Source organism: Mobula hypostoma, chromosome 14 (genome assembly GCF_963921235.1).
Source record: "Mobula hypostoma chromosome 14, sMobHyp1.1, whole genome shotgun sequence".
Taxonomy (NCBI): domain Eukaryota; kingdom Metazoa; phylum Chordata; class Chondrichthyes; order Myliobatiformes; family Myliobatidae; genus Mobula; species Mobula hypostoma.
In genome coordinates, this window is record NC_086110.1 from 76,331,852 (window position 1) to 76,351,029 (window position 19,178).

Below are 19,178 nucleotides of genomic sequence, written 5' to 3' on the forward strand. Positions count from 1 at the left end.
TTTTATACTCTTTTAACTATTTCCAAGAAACTTCGGAATTGGACTGCAATGTACTGGTCCTGATGTGTCCCTATGAACCAGAAACTACTGTACACAAAACCCAAAGACAAGTGATAATGAAGGACAAACCATTGAAAAGAGTTTCTGTGTTAAGTTCACAGGAAGTTTCCTGACTGATATGTTTCTGACCCAAAGAGGAAGACAAGATTGTTAGACTTAACTCTGGGATGCAAGCCAAATAGGAACAGGAACCAATTCCACACTTTGTATCATTTCTATGTAAAACACAGAAAACTCCAATAATGAATGAGAACAGACGTGGCTTGGGTGAAATGCAAAAAAAAAGCGCAGAGGAACAACACATAAAATGCTGGAGGTCAGGCAGCATATATGGAAATGAAGAAATAGCTGGTGTTTCAGGCAACGCACACAAAATGCTGGAGGAACCCTCTTGTTTGTGTTGTTTCAGGCTGTCATCATGACTGGAAAGGAAGGGGAAAGATGCCAGAATAAGGAGATGGGGGATGAAGTAAGCAGCTGTGGAGGTGGGAGATAGGTAGAAAAGGTAAAAGGCTTGAAAGAAAGAATCTGATAGGAGAAAAGAGTGCATCATGGAAGAAAGGGAAGGAGGAGCAGCAAAGGTGGTGATGGGCAGGTGAGGGGAAGCGGTAAGAGGCTAGACTGGGGAATGTAAGAAGAGGGAAGGGGAGGAGGAAATATGAAGAAGAGTAACTGAACAAAATAACTTGGGGAAGCAGCAAGACGTCCTTTCAACTGGCTCCAACCTTTATGACAGCCATTACTGATCTTACACCTCAGGGTCTTTCCTGTATCAAAAATATATCCCTTAATTTCCTAAATCCCCAAAACTCCACCAATCTTGGTCCTGAATATTCTCAATGACTGAGCCATCATAGTAAAAGAGTTGAAAGATCACTACTCATTGAGTAAAAACATTTCTTCTCATCTCTCTCCTGACTGACCAACTGGCTCTGACCACTACTCTTGATACCCCGGCCACGGGTGAGCAAGCTGGAGAAAGTTCCTTGTGGACTTCACTTGCCAGTTTTAAAAAGCGAGCGGTGCCTGCTGGGACTTGTCTGTGGAGCAGGAAATTGCTTGGGTTAACAGTAACTTACAATGATAAATAAAAAGAAGCAAGGATTAAGTGGAGTGACCGTTGTGAGAGTGGACAAGCTTTGGCTCAAGAGGCTTAAGTGAGAACAGACACAGGCTAAAACTTGGGTTTTAGAAGTTAGGGGTATAACAAGTGAAGGCAGGATGGGGGGTTATGGTGGTAGAATGGCCCTCCTGTGAGATGTGAGATTTCAGGGTACCTAATGGTTTCCTCAATGAATACATCTGCAGGAAGTGCACCCAACTTCAGCTCATTACTGACAAGGTACAGGAACTGCAGCTGGAGCTGGATGCACTTAAGATCATCCGGGAGGTTGAAAACCTTAGAGACTTTTACTGAGGTAGTCACTCACACTCAGAGTGCAGGGTTCCCTTGTGGCCAATCCCCTCAGCAAAAAGTCAGCAGTGAAGGGTAAAGTCAGGCAGGGAGGCAATGATAGGAGACTCGATAGTTGGGGGATGGACAGCAGATTCTGTGGCTGTGAAAGAGAGGCCAAGATGGTATGTGGCTTCCAAGGTGCTAGGGTTAAGGGTGTCTCAGAGCAGCTGCAGAAGATTCTGAAGAGGGAGGATGAGTAGCCAGAGGTTGTGGTGCACATTGGCACCAATGACGTAGGTAGAAAAGGAAAAGAGATCCTGTGTCGTGAGTATAGGGAGATAGGAAAAAGGCTGAAGTGCAGGACCTCCAAGGTAGTAATCTGTGGATTACTTCCAGTACCACACACAAGTTAGGACAGGAATAGGATGATAAAGAGTAGCTTAGGAAGTGGTTCAGGGAGCAGGGTTTCAGATTTCTGGATCATTGCAGTTTCTTCTGGGGAAGGTATGTACAAAAACGACGGCTTACACCGGAACCTGAGGGGAAAGTATATCCTTACGGGTAGATTTGCTAGAACTGTTGGGGAGGGTTTAAATTAAGTTGGCAGGAGGATGGGAACTGGAGTGATAGGGCTGAGGATGGCCATATTTTTATTTTACTTAGACTTAAAGTGTGGAACAGGCATTTCCAGCCCTTCGAGCTTTGCCACCAGCAACCTACCAATTTAACCCTACCTTAATCACACAACAATTTACAAAGACTAATTAACCTTCTAACTGGTATGTCTTTGGACTGTGGTAGGAAACCAGTGCACATGGAGGAAACCATGTGGTCATAAGGAGATCGTACAAACTCCCTAGAGATGACGTTGGAAATCAACTCTGAAGTCTGACGCCCCAAACTGAAATAACATTGCACCAATCGCTATGCTACCGTGGTACCCATGTACCTCATTACTGGATATAACATCACCCCTCATTCTTCTAAACTTTGAAAAGTGATTAAGCAGATTGCACATTTCTGTAAAGTCACAGTCATAGAAAAGTACAGCAGAGAACTGGCCCATCTAGCCCATGCCAAAATCATTTAAATTGCCTACACCCACTGACCTGCACCAAGACCATATCCAACAATACTAGTATCATCCGTGTACCTATCTAGAATTTGCTTAAATGATGAAATTGATCTCACATGTACCACTTGTTCACAGTTCACTCCACACTCTCATAGCCCTCTGAGTGAAGAAATTTCCCCTCACTAAAGGATGAAGTCCACATCGCAATAATCAATGTGATATATCTCTGGAGGTTTTAAAGGTGAGTTGTTTCAGCCAGAGTTGAGAAACGTGACTAGGACAGAGATTGAAAGGGAAAATAATGTCAGAGGGCCCCAGAAGACCAAAACAAAATACTGGGCTAAAACAACCAGAAAAACAAACGTGACTGATGCAAAACAATTAACATAATGAACTTAAAGAGGGGTAACTTTGAAGGTATGAGTCGTGAATTAGCTAAGATAGACTGGCAAATGACACTTAAAGGATTGACGGTGGATATGCAATGGCAGGCATTTAAAGGTTGCATGGATGAACTACAACAATTGTTCATCCCAGTTTGGCAAAAGAATAAATCAAGGAAGGTAGTGCACCCGTGGCTGACAAGAGAAATTAGGGATAGTATCAATTCCAAAGAAGTAGCATACAAATTAGCCAGAGAAAGTGGCTCACCTGAGGACTGGGAGAAATTCAGAGTTCAGCAGAGGAGGACAAAGGGCTTAATTAGGAAGGGGAAAAAAGATTATGAGAGAAAACTGGCAGAGAACATAAAAACAGACTGTAAAAGCTTTTATAGATATGTAAAAAGGAAAAGACTGATAAAGACAAATGTAGGTCCCCTGCAGACAGAAACAGGTGAATTGATTATGGGGAGCAAGGACATGGCAGACCAATTGAATAATTATTTTGGTTCTGTCTTCACTAAGGAGGACATAAATAATCTTCCAGAAATAGTAAGGGACAGAGGGTCCAGTGAGATGGAGGAACTGAGTGAAATACATGTTAGTAGGGAAGTGGTGTTAGGTAAATTGAAGGGATTGAAGGCAGATAAATCCCCAGGGCCAGATGGTCTGCATCCCAGAGTGCTTAAGGAAGTAGCCCAAGAAATAGTGGATGCATTAGTGATAATTTTTCAAAACTCGTTAGATTCTGGACTAGTTCCTGAGGATTGGAGGGTGGCTAATGTAACCCCACTTTTTAAAAAAGGAGGGAGAGAGAAACCGGGGAATTATAGGCCCGTTAGCCTAACGTCGGTGGTGGGGAAACTGCTGGAGTCAGTTATCAAGGATGTGATAACAGCACATTTGGAAAGCGGTGAAATGATCGGACAAAGTCAGCATGGATTTGTGAAAGGAAAATCATGTCTGACGAATCTCATAGAATTTTTTGAGGATGTAACTAGTAGAGTGGATAGGGGAGAACCAGTGGATGTGGTATATTTGGATTTTCAAAAGGCTTTTGACAAGGTCCCACACAGGAGATTAGTGTGCAAACTTAAAGCACACGGTATTGGGGGTAAGGTATTGGTGTGGGTGGAGAATTGGTTAGCAGACAGGAAGCAAAGAGTGGGAATAAACGGGACCTTTTCAGAATGGCAGGCGGTGACTAGTGGGGTACCGTAAGGCTCAGTGCTGGGACCCCAGTTGTTTACAATATATATTAATGACTTGGATGAGGGAATTAAATGCAGCATCTCCAAGTTTGCGGATGACACGAAGCTGGGTGGCAGTGTTAGCAGTGAGGAGGATGCTAAGAGGATGCAGGGTGACTTGGATAGGTTGGGTGAGTGGGCAAACTCATGGCAGATGCAATTTAATGTGGATAAATGTGAAGTTATCCACTTTGGTGGCAAAAAGAGGAAAACAGATTATTATCTGAATGGTGGCCGATTAGGAAAAGGGGAGGTGCAACGAGACCTGGGTGTCATTATACACCAGTCATTGAAAGTGGGCATGCAGGTACAGCAGGCGGTGAAAAAGGCGAACGGTATGCTGGCATTTATAGTGAGAGGATTCGAGTACAGGAGCAGGGAGGTACTACTGCAGTTGTACAAGGCCTTGGTGAGACCACACCTGGAGTATTGTGTGCAGTTTTGGTCCCCTAATCTGAGGAAAGACATCTTTGCCATAGAGGGAGTACAAAGAAGGTTCACCAGATTGATTCCTGGGATGGCAGGTCTTTCATATGAAGAAAGACTGGATGAACTGGGCTTGTACTCGTTGGAATTTAGAAGATTGAGGGGGGATCTGATTGAAACGTATAAGATCCTAAAGGGATTGGACAGGCTAGATGCGGGAAGATTGTTCCCGATGTTGGGGAGGTCCAGAACGAGGGGTCACAGTTTGAGGATAGAGGGGAAGCCTTTTAGGACCGAGATTAGGAAAAACTTCTTCACACAGAGAGTGGTGAATCTGTGGAATTCTCTGCCACAGCAAACTGTTGAGGCCAGTTCATCAGCTATGTTTAAAAGGAAGTTAGATATGGCCCCTGTGGCTACAGGGGTCAGGGGGTATGGAGGGAAGGCTGGGTTCTGAGTTGGATGATCAGCCATGATCATAATAAATGGCGGTGCAGGCTCGAAGGGCCGAATGGCCTACTCCTGCACCTATTTTCTATGTTTCTATGTTTCTAACATCTAAGAACCAAACTGCCAAAGAAAGTCAGAGACAAAAAGAGAGCATACAAAATAAAAAGAGTCACACCAACACTCTCCAGCCATGTGAATACTGAAGAAGCAGGAAGAGAGATGGTGCCGGACAGCAGAAACATAAACTTACTTGAGGTGGCATAAGGTGCAGGTGTAGAAATGTCAAATACTAGAGGGGACACACTTCAGGTGAAAGGACAAAAGGAAAGCTTAAGGAGGAGAGCAGAAAAGTATGAAGATGTGAAAAGTAAGGTTTTTACACATCTTCATTCACACAGAGTGGGACAGCTCACAAAACTTCTGGATGCACTGTACTTCTGGACTATCACTGTAATCTGGAGCTTGTAATTTTCCTTCAAATAACATTTTTGTTGTGTGCAAATTTTCATTGCTTCCGTTGTGTTTCTTTTATTTACTGTGAATGCCTGCAAGAAAATTGAACCTCAGGGTTGTATATACTGACATAGATGTACTTCGATAGCAAATTTACTTTGAACTTTGAGTGGAAGGTGGACTGTGTCGCCAGTGGACAAAGATAAGATAGCAACATTTAAAGGGCATTCAGAAACACACAAACAGGCGGGGGATGGATGGAGGGACATAGATCACCAGCAGACAGATGGAATTTGTTCAAACTGATATGGTCAGCACAGATATTGTGAGTGGTTCATTCCTGTTGTGTAGAACTGTTCTATCTCCTATTACAAGTTGTTTATCTACCTGGACATTCATGGGATATGGCCCCTGTAAACCGAACAGCTTCAAATATTTTCACGTCAGCACTTCCAGTTCACTGCTTATTTTTCAGAAACAAAATTCCACCAACTCATAAATCCACACTGAAGAACAAGATTTTCACATTAGCTCTGCTTCAGTTCCTGTTGGTTTGTGTGCATCTGAGATGGAAACCAATGGCATAAAAATTGATGAGCAACTGTCCATAGCACGAGATTGTTACCGAACGAGCAAACCTTTACTTTCTTTCAATGTTTAACACAGGAGTGCAAGTCTGGTCTGATGAATGTTGATAGACTCTATAGAGTCGTAGGGCACCACAGGCCGTTCAGCCCATGCCAAACTATTAATCTGCCTAGCCCCATTCACCTGCACGTGATCCACAGTCCTCCAATCCATGAACTTGTACAAATTTCGCTTAAATGTTGAAATCAAACTCACATCCACCACTTCTGCTGGCAGTGTGCATAACATGCTGTAGAATCAGAATCAGGTTTAATATCACTGGTATATGTCGTGAAATTTGTTGTTTTGCAACAGCAGTACAGTGCAATAAATAATTTAAAAATATAAATTACGATAATAAATGTATACACACACCTTCGGTCCACCTGCCACAACAAACGGGATTTCCCAGTGGCCACCCACTTCAACTCTACTTCCCATTCCAACATGTCAGTCAATGGCCCCTTCTACTGCCACGATGCGGCTGTATTCAGGTTGGAAGATTTTGCAAACTTCTGGCAATTGCCCCCTTCCTTGCCATCATTCCCTAATGCCGTCCCCCTCTCACACTGTATCCCCTTCCCTGCCCATCACCTCCCTCTGGAGCTCCTCCTCCTCCCCTTTCTTCCATGATTTTCTGTCCTCTCCTGTAAGATTCCCCCTTCTCCAGCCCTCTATATACACACAACATATACTGTGTAGATATGTGCAAAAAGAGAGCAAAAAAAATACTGAGGGTTCATTGTCCATTCAGACATCTGATGGTGGAGGAGTAGAAGTTGGCCCTAAATACTAAATGTGTCTCTTCAGGCTCCTGTACCACCTCCCTGATGGTAGCAATGTCCTAGGTGATCTCGTGGCTGAGTACATAAATACATCCAGCCTTTACTTGCCTGGGCTTTAATTCCAATCTCACTTCATAGCATCATTCCTGAGTTTTTCAAGCCTACTGCAGCAGTCACTGGGACAAAGGCAACAACTTCCTCCTTCATCCACCAGAGGAAAAAAAAAATCTCCATTCCCTACACAAGCTGAGACTTGCATCAGACACCATTAAGGCAAATAAAGAAGCAGATGGTAGCGAAGCAGTCAGCACAAAGTTATTACAGCTCAGGTGTCGGAGTTCAGAGTTCAATTCCGGCATTCTCATTCTGCTCGTGTGCACATGGGTATCCTCTCACAGTCCAAAGACGTACTAATAGTAGGTTAATTGGTCATTGTAAATTTCTTTGATTAGGCTAGGGTTAAATCAGTGGGTTGCTGGGTGGCAAAGCTCAAAGGGCTAGGAGGGCCTATCCACACAGTTATCTCCAAATAAATAAACCGAGTTAGGGAACTGTAGCTGGAGCTGGATGACTTTCGGATCATTCGTGAGGCAGAGGCAGAAATAAACAGGAGTTTCAGGGAGATAGTCACCCCTAAAAGCCAGGAGGCAGGTAGCTGGGTGACTGTCAGGAGAGGGAAGGGGAGTAGACAGAATGAGCAGAGCACCCCTATGGCCGTTCCCATCAATAATAAGTATATTGTTTTGGATTCTGTTGGTGGGGACGAGCTACCAGGGACAAGTTGTAGTGGTCACGTCTCTGGCACCGAGACTGGACCCTCAGCTCAGAAGGGAAGGAGGGAAAAGAGGACAGCAGTAGTGATAGGGGATTCGATAGTTAGGGAGACAGATAAGAGGTTCTGTGGGAGAGATCGAGAATCCCGGATGGTCTGTTGCCTCCCTGGTGCCAGACCGAGTTCTTAGTATTCTCAGGAAGGAGGGTGAGCAGCCAAATGTTGTGGTTTGTTCCAGGGAAGGTGGGACCTGTTCCGACGGGATGGGTTGCACCTGAACTGGAGGGGGACTAACATCCTTGCGGGAAGGTTTGCTACTGCTGCTCTGGGGAGTTTAAGCTAGATTTGCAGGGGGAGGGGAACCAAAGTGTTAGAGCAGATAGTGAGGCGGAGGTGGATAAAGGTCATGCAAGAACTGAAAGTATAGTGCATGGAGTAAAGCCAGATCTAACATATAAAGAGGCTTTGAGGAAAGAGAAGCAGAATAAAGGGTGTAAAGGTAGTACGGTAGAAGGGCTAAAGTGTATGTATTTCAATGCAAGAAGCATCAGGAACAAAGGTGATGAACTGAGAGCTTGGATACATACATGGAATTATGTTGTAGTGGCCATTACAGAGACTTGGCTGGCACCAGGGCAGGAATGGATTCTCAATATTCCTGGATTTCAGTGCTTTAAAAGGGATAGAGAGGGGGGAAAAGGGGAGGAGGGGTGGCATTACGGGTCAGGGATACTATTACAGCTACAGAAAGGGTGGGTAATGTAGCAGGATCTTCTTTTGAGTCAGTATGGGTGGAAGTCAGGAACAGGAAGGGAACAGTTCCTCTATTGGGAGTATTCTATAGGCCCCCTGGTAGCAGCAGAGATACCGAGGAGCAGACTGGGAGGCAGTTTTCGGAAAGGTGCAAAAATAACAGGGTTGTTATCATGGGTGACTTTAACTTCCCTAATATTGATTGGCACCTGATTAGTTCCAGTGGTTTAGACGGGGCAGAGTTTGTTAAGTGTGTCCAGGACGGATTCCTGTCACAATATGTTGACAGGCCGACAAGGGGGAATACCATACTTGATCTAGTATTAGGTAACAAACTGGGTCAGGTCACAGATCTCTCAGTGGGTGAGCATCTGGGGGACAGTGACCACTGCTTCCTGGTCTTTAGCATTATCATGGAAAAGGATAGAATCAGAGAGGACAAGAAAATTTTTAATTGGGGTAGGGCAAATTATGAGGCTACAAGGCTAGAACTTGTGGGTGTGAATTAGGATAATGATTTTGCAGGGAAATGTACTATGGACATGTGGTCCATGATTAGGGATCTCTTGCTGGATGTTAAGGATAAACTTATCCTGGTGAGGAAGATAAAGAATGATAGGGTGAAGGAGCCATGGGTGACTAGTGAAGTGGAAAATCTAGTCACGTGGAAGAAGACAGCATGAGATTCAGGTAGCAAGGATCAGAAGGGTCTATTGAGGAATATAGGGAAGCAAGAAAGGAGCTTAAGAAGGGGGCATGAGAAGGCCTTGGCGAGTAGGGTAAAGGAAAACCCCAAGGCATTCTTCAATTATGTGAAGAACAAAATAATGACAGGAGTGAAGGTAGGACCAGTTAGAGATAAAGGTGAGAAGATGTGCCTGGAGGCTGTGGAAGTGAGCGAGGTCCTCAATGAATACTTCTCTTCGGTATTCACCAATGAGAGGGAACTTGATGAAGGTGAGGACAATATGAGTTTGGTTGATGTTCTGGAGCAAGTTGATATTAAGGGAGAGGAGGTGTTGGAGTTGTGAAAATACATTAGGACGGATAAGTCCCTGGGGCCTGACGGAATATTCCCCAGGCTGCTCCACGAGGCGGGGGAAGAGATTGCTGAGCCTCTGGCTAGGATCTTCATGTCCTCGTTGTCCACGGGAATGCTACCGGAGGATTGGAGGGAGGCGAATGTTCTCCCCTTGTTCAAAAAAGGTCGTAGGGATAGTCCTGGTAATTATAGACCAGTGAACCTTACGTCTGTGGTGGGAAAGCTGTTGGAAAAGATTCTTAGAGATAGGATCTATGGGCATTTAGAGAATCATGGTCTGATCAGGGACAGTTAGCATGGCCTGATAGAGTTCTTTGAGGAGGTGACCAGACATATAGATGAAGGTAGTGCGGTGGATGTGATCTACATGGCTTTTAATAAGACATTTGACAAGGTTCCACACGGTAGGCTTAGTCAGAAAGTCAGAAGGCAAGGGATCCAGGGAAGTTTGGCCAGGTGGATTCAGAATTGGCTCACCTGCAGAAAGCAGAGGGTCGTGGTGGAGGGAGTACATTCGGATTGGAGGGTTGTGACTAGTGGTGTCCCACAAGGATCGGTTCTGGGACCTCTATTTTTCATGATTTTTATTAATGACCTGGATGTCGGGGAAGAAGGGTGGGTTAGCAAGTTTGCAGATGACACAAAGGTTGGTGGTGTTGTGGATAGTGTAGAGGATTGTCGAAGATTGCAGAAAGACATTGATAGGATGCAGAAGTTGGCTGAGAAGTGGCAGATGGAGTTCAACCTGGAGAAGTGTGAGATGGTACACTTTGGACGGATAAACTCCAAGGCAGAGTACAAAGTAAATGGCAGGGTACTTGGTAGCGTGGAGGAGCAGAGGGATCTGGGGGTACATGTCCATACATCCCTGAAAGTTGCCTCATAGGTAGATAGGGTAGTTAAGAAAGCTTATGGGGTGTTAGCTTTCATAAGTCGAGGGATAAAGTTTAAGAGTCGCGGGGTAATGATGCAGCTCTATAAAACTCTGGTTAGGCCACACTTGGAGTACTGTGTCCAGTTCTGGTCACCTCACCATAGGAAGGATGTGGAAGCATTGGAAAGGGTACAGAGGAGACGTACCAGGATACTACCTGGTTTAGAGAGTATGCATTATGATCAGAGATTAAGGGAACTAGGGCTTTACTCTTTGGAGAGAAGGAAGATAGGTATACAAGATGTTAAGAGGAATAGATAGAGTGGATAGCCAGCGCCTCTTCCCCAGGGCACCACTCCATCCTCCCACCACCCCACTAGGAATAGGGTTCCCCTGGTCCTCACCTACCACCCCACCAGCCTCCGGGTCCAACATATTATTCTCCGTAACTTCCGCCACCTCCAACGGGATCCCACCACTAAGCATATCTTTCCCTCCCCCCCTCTCTCTGCATTCCGCAGGGATCGCTCCCTACACAACTCCCTTGTCCATTCGTCCCCCCCATCCCTCCCCACTGATCTCCCTCCTGGCACTTATCCGTGTAAGCGGAACAAGTGCTACACATGCCCTTACACTTCCTCCCTTACCACCATTCAGGGCCCCAAACAGTCCTTCCAGGTGAGGCATCACTTCACCTGTGAGTCGACTGGGGTGATATACTGCGTCCGGTGCTCCCGATGTGGCCTTTTATATATTGGTGAGACCCGACGCAGACTGGGAGACCGCTTTGCTGAACATCTACGCTCTGTCCGCCAGAGAAAGCAGGATCTCCCAGTGGCCACACATTTTAATTCCACATCCCATTCCCATTCTGACATGTCTATCCACGGCCTCCTCTACTGTAAAGATGAAGCCACACTCAGGTTGGAGGAACAACACCTTATATTCCGTATGGGTAGCCTCCAACCTGATGGCATGAACATTGACTTCTCTAACTTCCGCTAGGCCCCACCTCCCCCTCGTACCCCATCTGTTACTCCTTTTTATGCACACATTCTTTCTCTCACTCTCCTTTTTCTCCCTCTGTCCCTCTGAATATACCTCTTGCCCATCCTCTAGGTCACCCCCCCCCCCGTCTTTCTTCCCGGACCTCCTGTCCCATGATCCTCTCGTATCCCCTTCTGCCTATCACCTGTCCAGCTCTCGACTCCATCCCTCCCCCTCCTGTCTTCTCCTATCATTTTGCATCTCCCCCTCCCCCTTTCAAATCCCTTACTCACTCTTCCTTCAGTTAGTCCTGACGAAGGGTCTCGGCCTGAAACGTCGACTGCGCCTCTTCCTATAGATGCTGCCTGGCCTGCTGCGTTCACCAGCAACTTTGATGTGTGTTGCTATAGCTGAAACAGCTTTGACCAGTGACCAATTCAGACATCGGATGGAGGGAATTTCACTCAGGTCCACTGCCCCGGTAGAAAACCAGCAGCGGGTTGCTACAGCTGAAACAGCTTTGACCAGCAACCAATCTGGACATCGGAAGGAAGAAATCTCACTCAGGTCCACACCCGGGTAGAAAAGCCAGCAGCTGGTCGCTACACTGATAAAAGAGCTTTTCCCAGTAACAAATCAGTGTTTGGGATTGAGTAGCAAAAGCAAATTAAAGGAAGATGGGGAAGTGCAAAGGCCGTCATCTGAGTGTACAGAGTCAAAGAGTGGAGATGTGATGCCGGCTTTAGGTCTTTGAGGCTTCAGTCAGATTAAGTAAAAAAAGAACAGCTCAAGCTTAGAAAGGATGTGCTGAAACTGGAGAGGGTTCAAAGGAGGTTCACGAAAATGATTCCCGTATCGAATGGCTTGTCACATGATGACCATTTGATGGCTCTGGCCCTGTATTCACTGGCATTCAGAAGAATGAGGGGTGACCTCATTGAAGCCTATCGATGGTGAAAGGGCTTGATTGAGTGGATGTGGAGAGGATGTTTCCTATGGTGGGATAATCTAAGACACAGCCTCAGAATAGAGGGGCATCCTTTTGGAACGGATACAAGGAGGAACTTTTTTAGCCAGAGAGTGGTGAATCTGGGGAACTCTTTGCCACTGGCGCCTGTGCGGGCCAAGTCTTAATGTATATTTAAGGCAGAGATTGGTATTCTTGATTGCTCACAGCACGAAGGAACACGGGGGAGAAGGCAGGAGAATGGGGCTGAGAGGAACATTGGATCAGCCATGATGAAATGGCGCAGCAGACACTATGGCCAAATGGCTTAATTCTGCTCCTATGTCTTATAGTCTTACAAATGAGTCCAACACCTGGAGCACATTTGTCATTCAAACTGTGCTATAGGACCTCCTTAGTTTGCACACAAGCCCTCAGATTTTATGCATGTGATCACAGGGTCAGCATCTCATTGGAAGCATGATAGCTCTAATGTTGTTAATATTAGCTGAAAGACTCAGTAACAATAGAATATTATGACCTCTGAACTGGACTGAGATTTTACTTTTCAGCTTAGAGCAAAATCGATCCTAAACTTACCAACACCGACTGCATTATACTGCTGCGTCACGAGCGGGCTTGGTCCAAACTGGCTGTACGCTGGCATTCTGCTGAATGGTGGATAGGAACCAACTGATTGAAAAGATGAGTTTGAGGACGAGCCAAGGGAAGACTGCAGGAAAAAAAAAGGAAAATAAGTTAGGGATCTCTACCCAAGGTACTCTGAGATCTGCTGGAAGGAAGGTCTTCTCTTCCAAAGCATCTCCCCGCCCCCCACCCCCCCCCCACTGCCCTCCAAGACTCCCAATCATTTCACATGCTGGATAGCCAAGTCAATTACCACACACAAGCCTTCACCACGTAGACACACAAAATGCTGGTGGAACGCAGCAGGCCAGGCAGCATTTATGGTAAAAAGTACAGTCGATGTTTCGGGCTGAAACCCTTCGGCAGGACTGGAGAAAAAAAGCTGAGGAGTAAATTTGAAAGGTGGTGGGGGAAGGGAGACAAAAACGCGAAAGGTGAAACTTGGAGGGAGGAAGGATGAAGCAAAGAGCTAGGAAGTTGAAGGCTGTGGAAGAATGAAGAAAGAGGGAGGGAGAAGCACCAGAGAGAGGCAATGGTCGGGCAAGAAGATAACATGAGAGCAGGACAAGGGGACAGGAAATGGTGAAGGGGGGGGTGTGGAGGCATTACTGGAAGTTTGAGAAATCAATGTTCATGCTATCAGGTTGGAAGCTACACAGACAGAACATAAAGTGCTGTTCCTCCAATCTAAGTGTGGCCTTATTTCGACATATCGGAATGGGAATGGGAAGTGTAATTAAAATGGGTGGCCACTGGGAGATCCCACTTGTTCTGGCAGACGGAGCGTAGATGCTTGGTGAAGCAGTCTCCCAATCTACATCGGATCTCACCGATAAACAAGAGGCCACACCGGGAGCACTAAACACAGTATATGACCACAACAAACCAACAGGAGAATTGCCGCCTCATTTGGAAGGACTGTTTGGGGCCCTGAATGGTAGTGAGGGAGGAGGTGTAAGGCCAGGTGAAGCACTTGCTCCACTTGCAAGGATAAGTGCCAGGAGGGAGGAACAAATGGACAAGGGATTGATGCCTGCGGAAGTGGGCGGGGGGGGCAGGGAGGGAAAGATGTGTTTGGTGGTGGGATCCAGTTGGAGGTGGTGGAAGTTTTGGAGAATTATGTGCAGGACATGGAGGCTGGTGAAGTGATAGGTGGGGACAATAGGAATCCTATCCCTGGTAGTGTGGCGGGATGATGGGGTAAGAGCAGACGTGCATGAAATCGAAGAGATGTGGTTGAGGGCAGCATTGATGGTGGAGGAATGGAAGCCTCTTTTTTTGAAAAAGGAGGACATCTTCATTCTGGAATGAAAAGCCTCATCCTTAGAGCAGATGCGGCTGACTGAGGAATTAAGAAAAGGGGGTGGTGTTTTTACAAGTAGCAGGGTGGGACGAGGTATAGTCCAGGTAGCTGTGAGAGTCAATTGGTTTATTATAGACATCGGTGGATAAGCTGTCTCTGGAGATAGAGACAGTGAGACCGAGAAAGGGAAGGAAATGGACCAGGTGAATTTGAGGACCAGGTGGAAGTTGGAGGCAAAGTGGATGAAATCATCGAGTTCAACACGGGTGCGGGAAGCAGCCCCAATGCCGTTGCCGATGTAGCATAGGAAAAGTGAGGGACCGTCACCAGTGTAGGCTTGGAACATAGACTGTTCCACGTAGCCTACAAACAGGCAGGCAAAGCTGGGACCCACAGCAACCCCTTTTGTTTGAAGTAAGTGGGAGGACCCAAAGGAGAAATTATTTAGAGTGAGGACAAGTTCCACTAGGCGGAGCAGAGGAACTGGTTGGGTCTGGTGTCCAGAAAGAAATGGAGAGCTTTGAGGCCTTCCTGGTGGGGGATGGAGATGCATAGGGACTAGACATCCACGGCAAAAATAAGATGATGGGAGCCAGGGAACCTGAAATCCTTGAAAAGATCAAGAGACAGAAGAAACTCTCTGATTACTCTGCTGCTGTGAAATCTTCCCTTCAACACCTAAACTATTTGCCATTGGCAAGTTGAACTAAGAGTTCTAAAGCTATACCTTTCAATCCTTCTGCAAGAAAAAAGTAGCTGAGGAGTGGCTTGATCAAGGTTTAAGATCACTGGAGGAGGGACTCCACCTTCTGCCTGTGGACATGTAAGACACAGTGTCTTTCTGTCTGCCTTTAATTTTTTCCTTTCCCGACTTAAACTTTGAAATTTTAACTTTATTCAGTCGGATCTTTCAAAGTGTTAATTATAATTATGGCTACCTTGAGAAGCACTAAAAAAATTCTCAATGCTAGTAATGGTAAATCTAAAAAAACTGACGAAGCTTCTGAAGATCCAGCCTGGGTTAACAGATTAGCGAGTCAAATGAGCTCTATTGTCGCTGAATTAACTCAACTAAAAGAAAATCTTCTTCCTTTGGAGGGAAAAATTGATTCTTTGAGCTCGGATCCTAAAGAAGTAACCCGTAATGCAGATGACATTTCCTCTCGCTTGGAAAAAGCACAACGTCGGATTGTCGATTTGGAATATTGTTCTCGTCGTTATATCATTTGAATTATTGGATTGAAAGAGAAATCAGAATCTGCCGACATACTGGACTATTTCGCTAAAATGTCTCAATCTCTATTTCCTGAAGCGTTTTCACAATTGCCCGACATCGAGGTAGCTCATAGAGTTGGAACTCCAAAAAAAGATAAAGACAGCCATGTTATTGTGCGTTTCCTCCGTATTCGAGACAAAGACCGCATTATTAAACTGGCAAGAAAACAAAGACTGCTTAAATTTCAAGGCTCTGAGATTCGTTTCTTTCAAGATTTTCCAAGTAAAGTTGTTCAACAACGCTCTGGATTTGTGACTGTAATGCGAATGGCCTTTCAAAAACAGATGCGTCCCTTCCTTCCCTATCCAGCTAAATTAAGGCTTTTCGCTAAAGACTCTGGGGTTTGTATCTTTGAAGATCCAGCCGATGCATTGCGTTTTATTAATTCTCTCCTGGATGAGTCTGAAGCCTGAAGTTTAAAAGACTTCCAATTATTTGATCATTTTGCGATATAAGAAATGATGAGATCAGAAGAATTGAGAAGTACAGGAAGTCTGGGTATTAAAAAGTACCTTTACCTTTGAGATACACTGGTCTGGATGGTTTTAATTTTAAAAGATATTTTATGGGATCTATTGGCAGATTGTAGAAATTTTAAACCATTTAGAATTTCTTTCTGTTTGCTATATATATATATATATATATATATATATATATATACGATTTAATTGTTTCTTTTTGCTTTGTATGGTTTTGTTAAGAACTTTTAACTACTATTTGGGTTTTTTTACGTTTTATAGTTAGATGTAAAAATTTAAAGATGGCAATGTTTTCTTTTTTGTGCAAATATTTCAAGAATTTGTTTTGGAAGTGCTTTTTTTTATCTAGTGTTATGAAAGTTACCTTCCAAATTGAAGGTAGTTTCTGTTAACTGTTTTTTTCTAACTTAATTGTAATGGGTTGTATGTCGACTGTAATGAGTCATATATCCGGGAGAGGGAGACAGATTACTTTTTTTTTATTTGTACCTTTTACTTAGGCAGGTGGAGTTCAGAAATGCTTCTATGCATTTCTTGGGGCTTGCGTCGGTTAATATCGACTTATTTCTGGGCTTTCATAGTCATAGTCATAGGCACACTTTATTGATTCCAGGGGGAAATCGGTTTGTAGGTTGGGTGGGTTTTTTACTTTTTTTTCATTTCTATTTTTTATTCCTATTATGGAATTCCAGAGCGTATACAAATTATTATCATTGTGTGTATTACCACCATTTAAATTTTTTCTATCCTGACATGCCTTTAATTGTTTTCTTTAGATGTAAAGTTTCATGATGGTAGTTAAACAGTTGAATGTTTTAAGTTGGAATGTCCGTGGTTGGAATCATCCTATTAAGTGTAAGAAAACATTTAAAATTATTAATCGATTCCAACCTGATATAATTTTTGTGCAAGAGACACATGTCAGGTTATGTGATAACAATCGATTTTTTAAATTTTGGAAGGGCCCTCAGATTCACGCAAACTCTCAGGGTAGGATTAGGGGTATTTCCATTTTTATTGATTCCAATATTCCCTTTAATCAAGAGGATATTATATCTGATATTAATGGTAGATTTTTGATTGTTAAAGGAACCATTTACAATAAGAAAATGGTTTTGGTTAAATACTGATGATCCTTCGTTTTTTAAAAATATTTTTGCTTTATTACCTGATTTAAATAAATATGTTATTAATAGGTGGAGATTTTAATATTTGCTTAAATCCCCTGTTAGATAAATCATCATCCAGACATCAACTCCCTAATCGTTCTGCATCACTTATTAATTCCTTTTTAATTAATTATGGTTTAATCTAAGTCTGGAGACACATGCATCCTGCTGATAGAGAATATTCCTTCTTTTCCACATGTTCATAATAAATATTCGAGAACTGACTACTTTATAGCTGACCCTCAACTTTTACTTAATGTTCAGAAATGTGAATATGATGCAATTGTTATTTCTGATCATGCTCCTTTAAACTTAATATTTGATTTGAAAGATGTTGTTTCTACAAGACCACCTTGGTGTTTTCCGAACATTTGTTAACAAAGTTCAGATTTTGTTGAGTTTATTGAAACTCAGATAAGAGTTTTTTCTCTTTAATAATACAGGAAACCTCTCAAAGTTAGTAATTTGGGATACGTTAAAAGCTTATTTACGTGGTCAGATTATTTCTTATTTAGCTAAATTGAAGAAACAGACAAAAATAGAATTAGATAAAATTGCTAAACAAATTAAAGAATTAGATAATCTCAACGCAATCTTTCCAAACGTTGAATTGTTTAAAAGAAGAGCGGAACTACAATCACAATATAATTTATTATTAACTTATCCTATTGAAGGATATTTGCTTAAATTAAAAAGTCAGTTTTATATTTTTGGGGATAAAAATAATAGGCTATTAGCTTCCCAATTAAGGGTTGCTAAAGCTAAAAGACAAATTTTAAAGATTCGTAAAGATAATGGGGATATAGTAAATAATTATGATGATATTAATAATATCTTCCAGGATTTTTATTCCGATCTCTATAAATCTCAGTTTCCAGCAGATCGCTCTAAAATGAAAGCTTTTTTATTTAAGATTAAATTTCCTCAAATTACTGCTGAAGATCAACAGACCCTTGATGCTCCAATTGTTGAGCATGAAATTCAGAAAGCTATATGGTCAATGCAATCAGGTAAAGCTCCTGGACTCGACGGTTATTTGGTAGGATTTTACAAAAAATTTGAAAAATTACTTTCTCCATACCTTTTGGAAATATTTCATGAATCTTTTGAGAAAGGTAATTTACCTTCTTTTTATGAAGCTTCTGTTTCTTTAACCCTTAAGAAAGATAAAGATCCTACTGAATGCTCATCTTATAGACCTATCTCGCTATTAAATGTGGATGCTAAAATTCTTTCCAAGATAATGGCTAACCGTTTGGAAAACATTTTATATAAAATGATCTCTATGGATCAAACAGGCTTCATTAGAGGCCGTTACTCTTTTTCTAATGTTCGGAGATTGATGAATATTATATATTCACCATTATCCAAAATACCTCAATGTGTTATTGCTCTGGATGCAGAAAAGGCATTTGATAGAGTTGAATGGACTTATTTGTTTAATGTATTAGAGAGATTTGGCTTTGGTAATAATTTTAATAAGTGGATTTAAATGATCTATAAGAACCCTATTGCTACTGTCATTACTAATAATCTTAGGTCTCCCTTCTTTTTACTTTCACAAGGTACTCGACAAGGGTGTCCATTAAGTTCTTTATTATTTAATCTCGCATTGGAGCCTTTGGCTATAACAATTTGCGAAGCTAAAAATATTCGTGGTATTTCTATAAATGGGACCATACATAAGATTTTTCTGTATGCAGATGATCTTTTGGTTTATATCTCAAATCCTGAAAATCTATTCCTAATCTTTTGGAATTATTGATTTTTTTTTTAAATTTTATTTTTATTTGGATAAGGAATTCACAAATATCATGTACTTTTTTCACACATATAACCTTTTCCATTTTTTATATGTATAAAACTATAATTATTTATACATTCTTAAGTACACATTGAGATGATATAAAAGGAAATTAGAAACTTAAATAGATAATTATGTACTGTGGTAATTCTAATCTATTAGGCTAAGTAATGGTATTAGTTGTTAAGAAAAATGGTAATAATAGTTTCCATATAACTCTTCT

At 42.8% G+C, this 19,178-nt stretch overlaps 1 protein-coding gene across 2 annotated transcripts in view; it reads right to left on the reverse strand.

The window, feature by feature from the left end:
- Positions 1 to 19,178, reverse strand: part of LOC134356361 (protein LSM14 homolog A-like) — a 115,997-nt gene that overhangs the window by 44,129 nt on the left and 52,690 nt on the right. For both annotated transcript variants that reach the window (XM_063067265.1, XM_063067264.1), the window contains exon 3: positions 12,877 to 13,009. In XM_063067265.1, the coding sequence (XP_062923335.1) occupies positions 12,877 to 13,009 (133 nt within the window). The remainder of the gene's footprint in view (positions 1 to 12,876; positions 13,010 to 19,178) is intronic.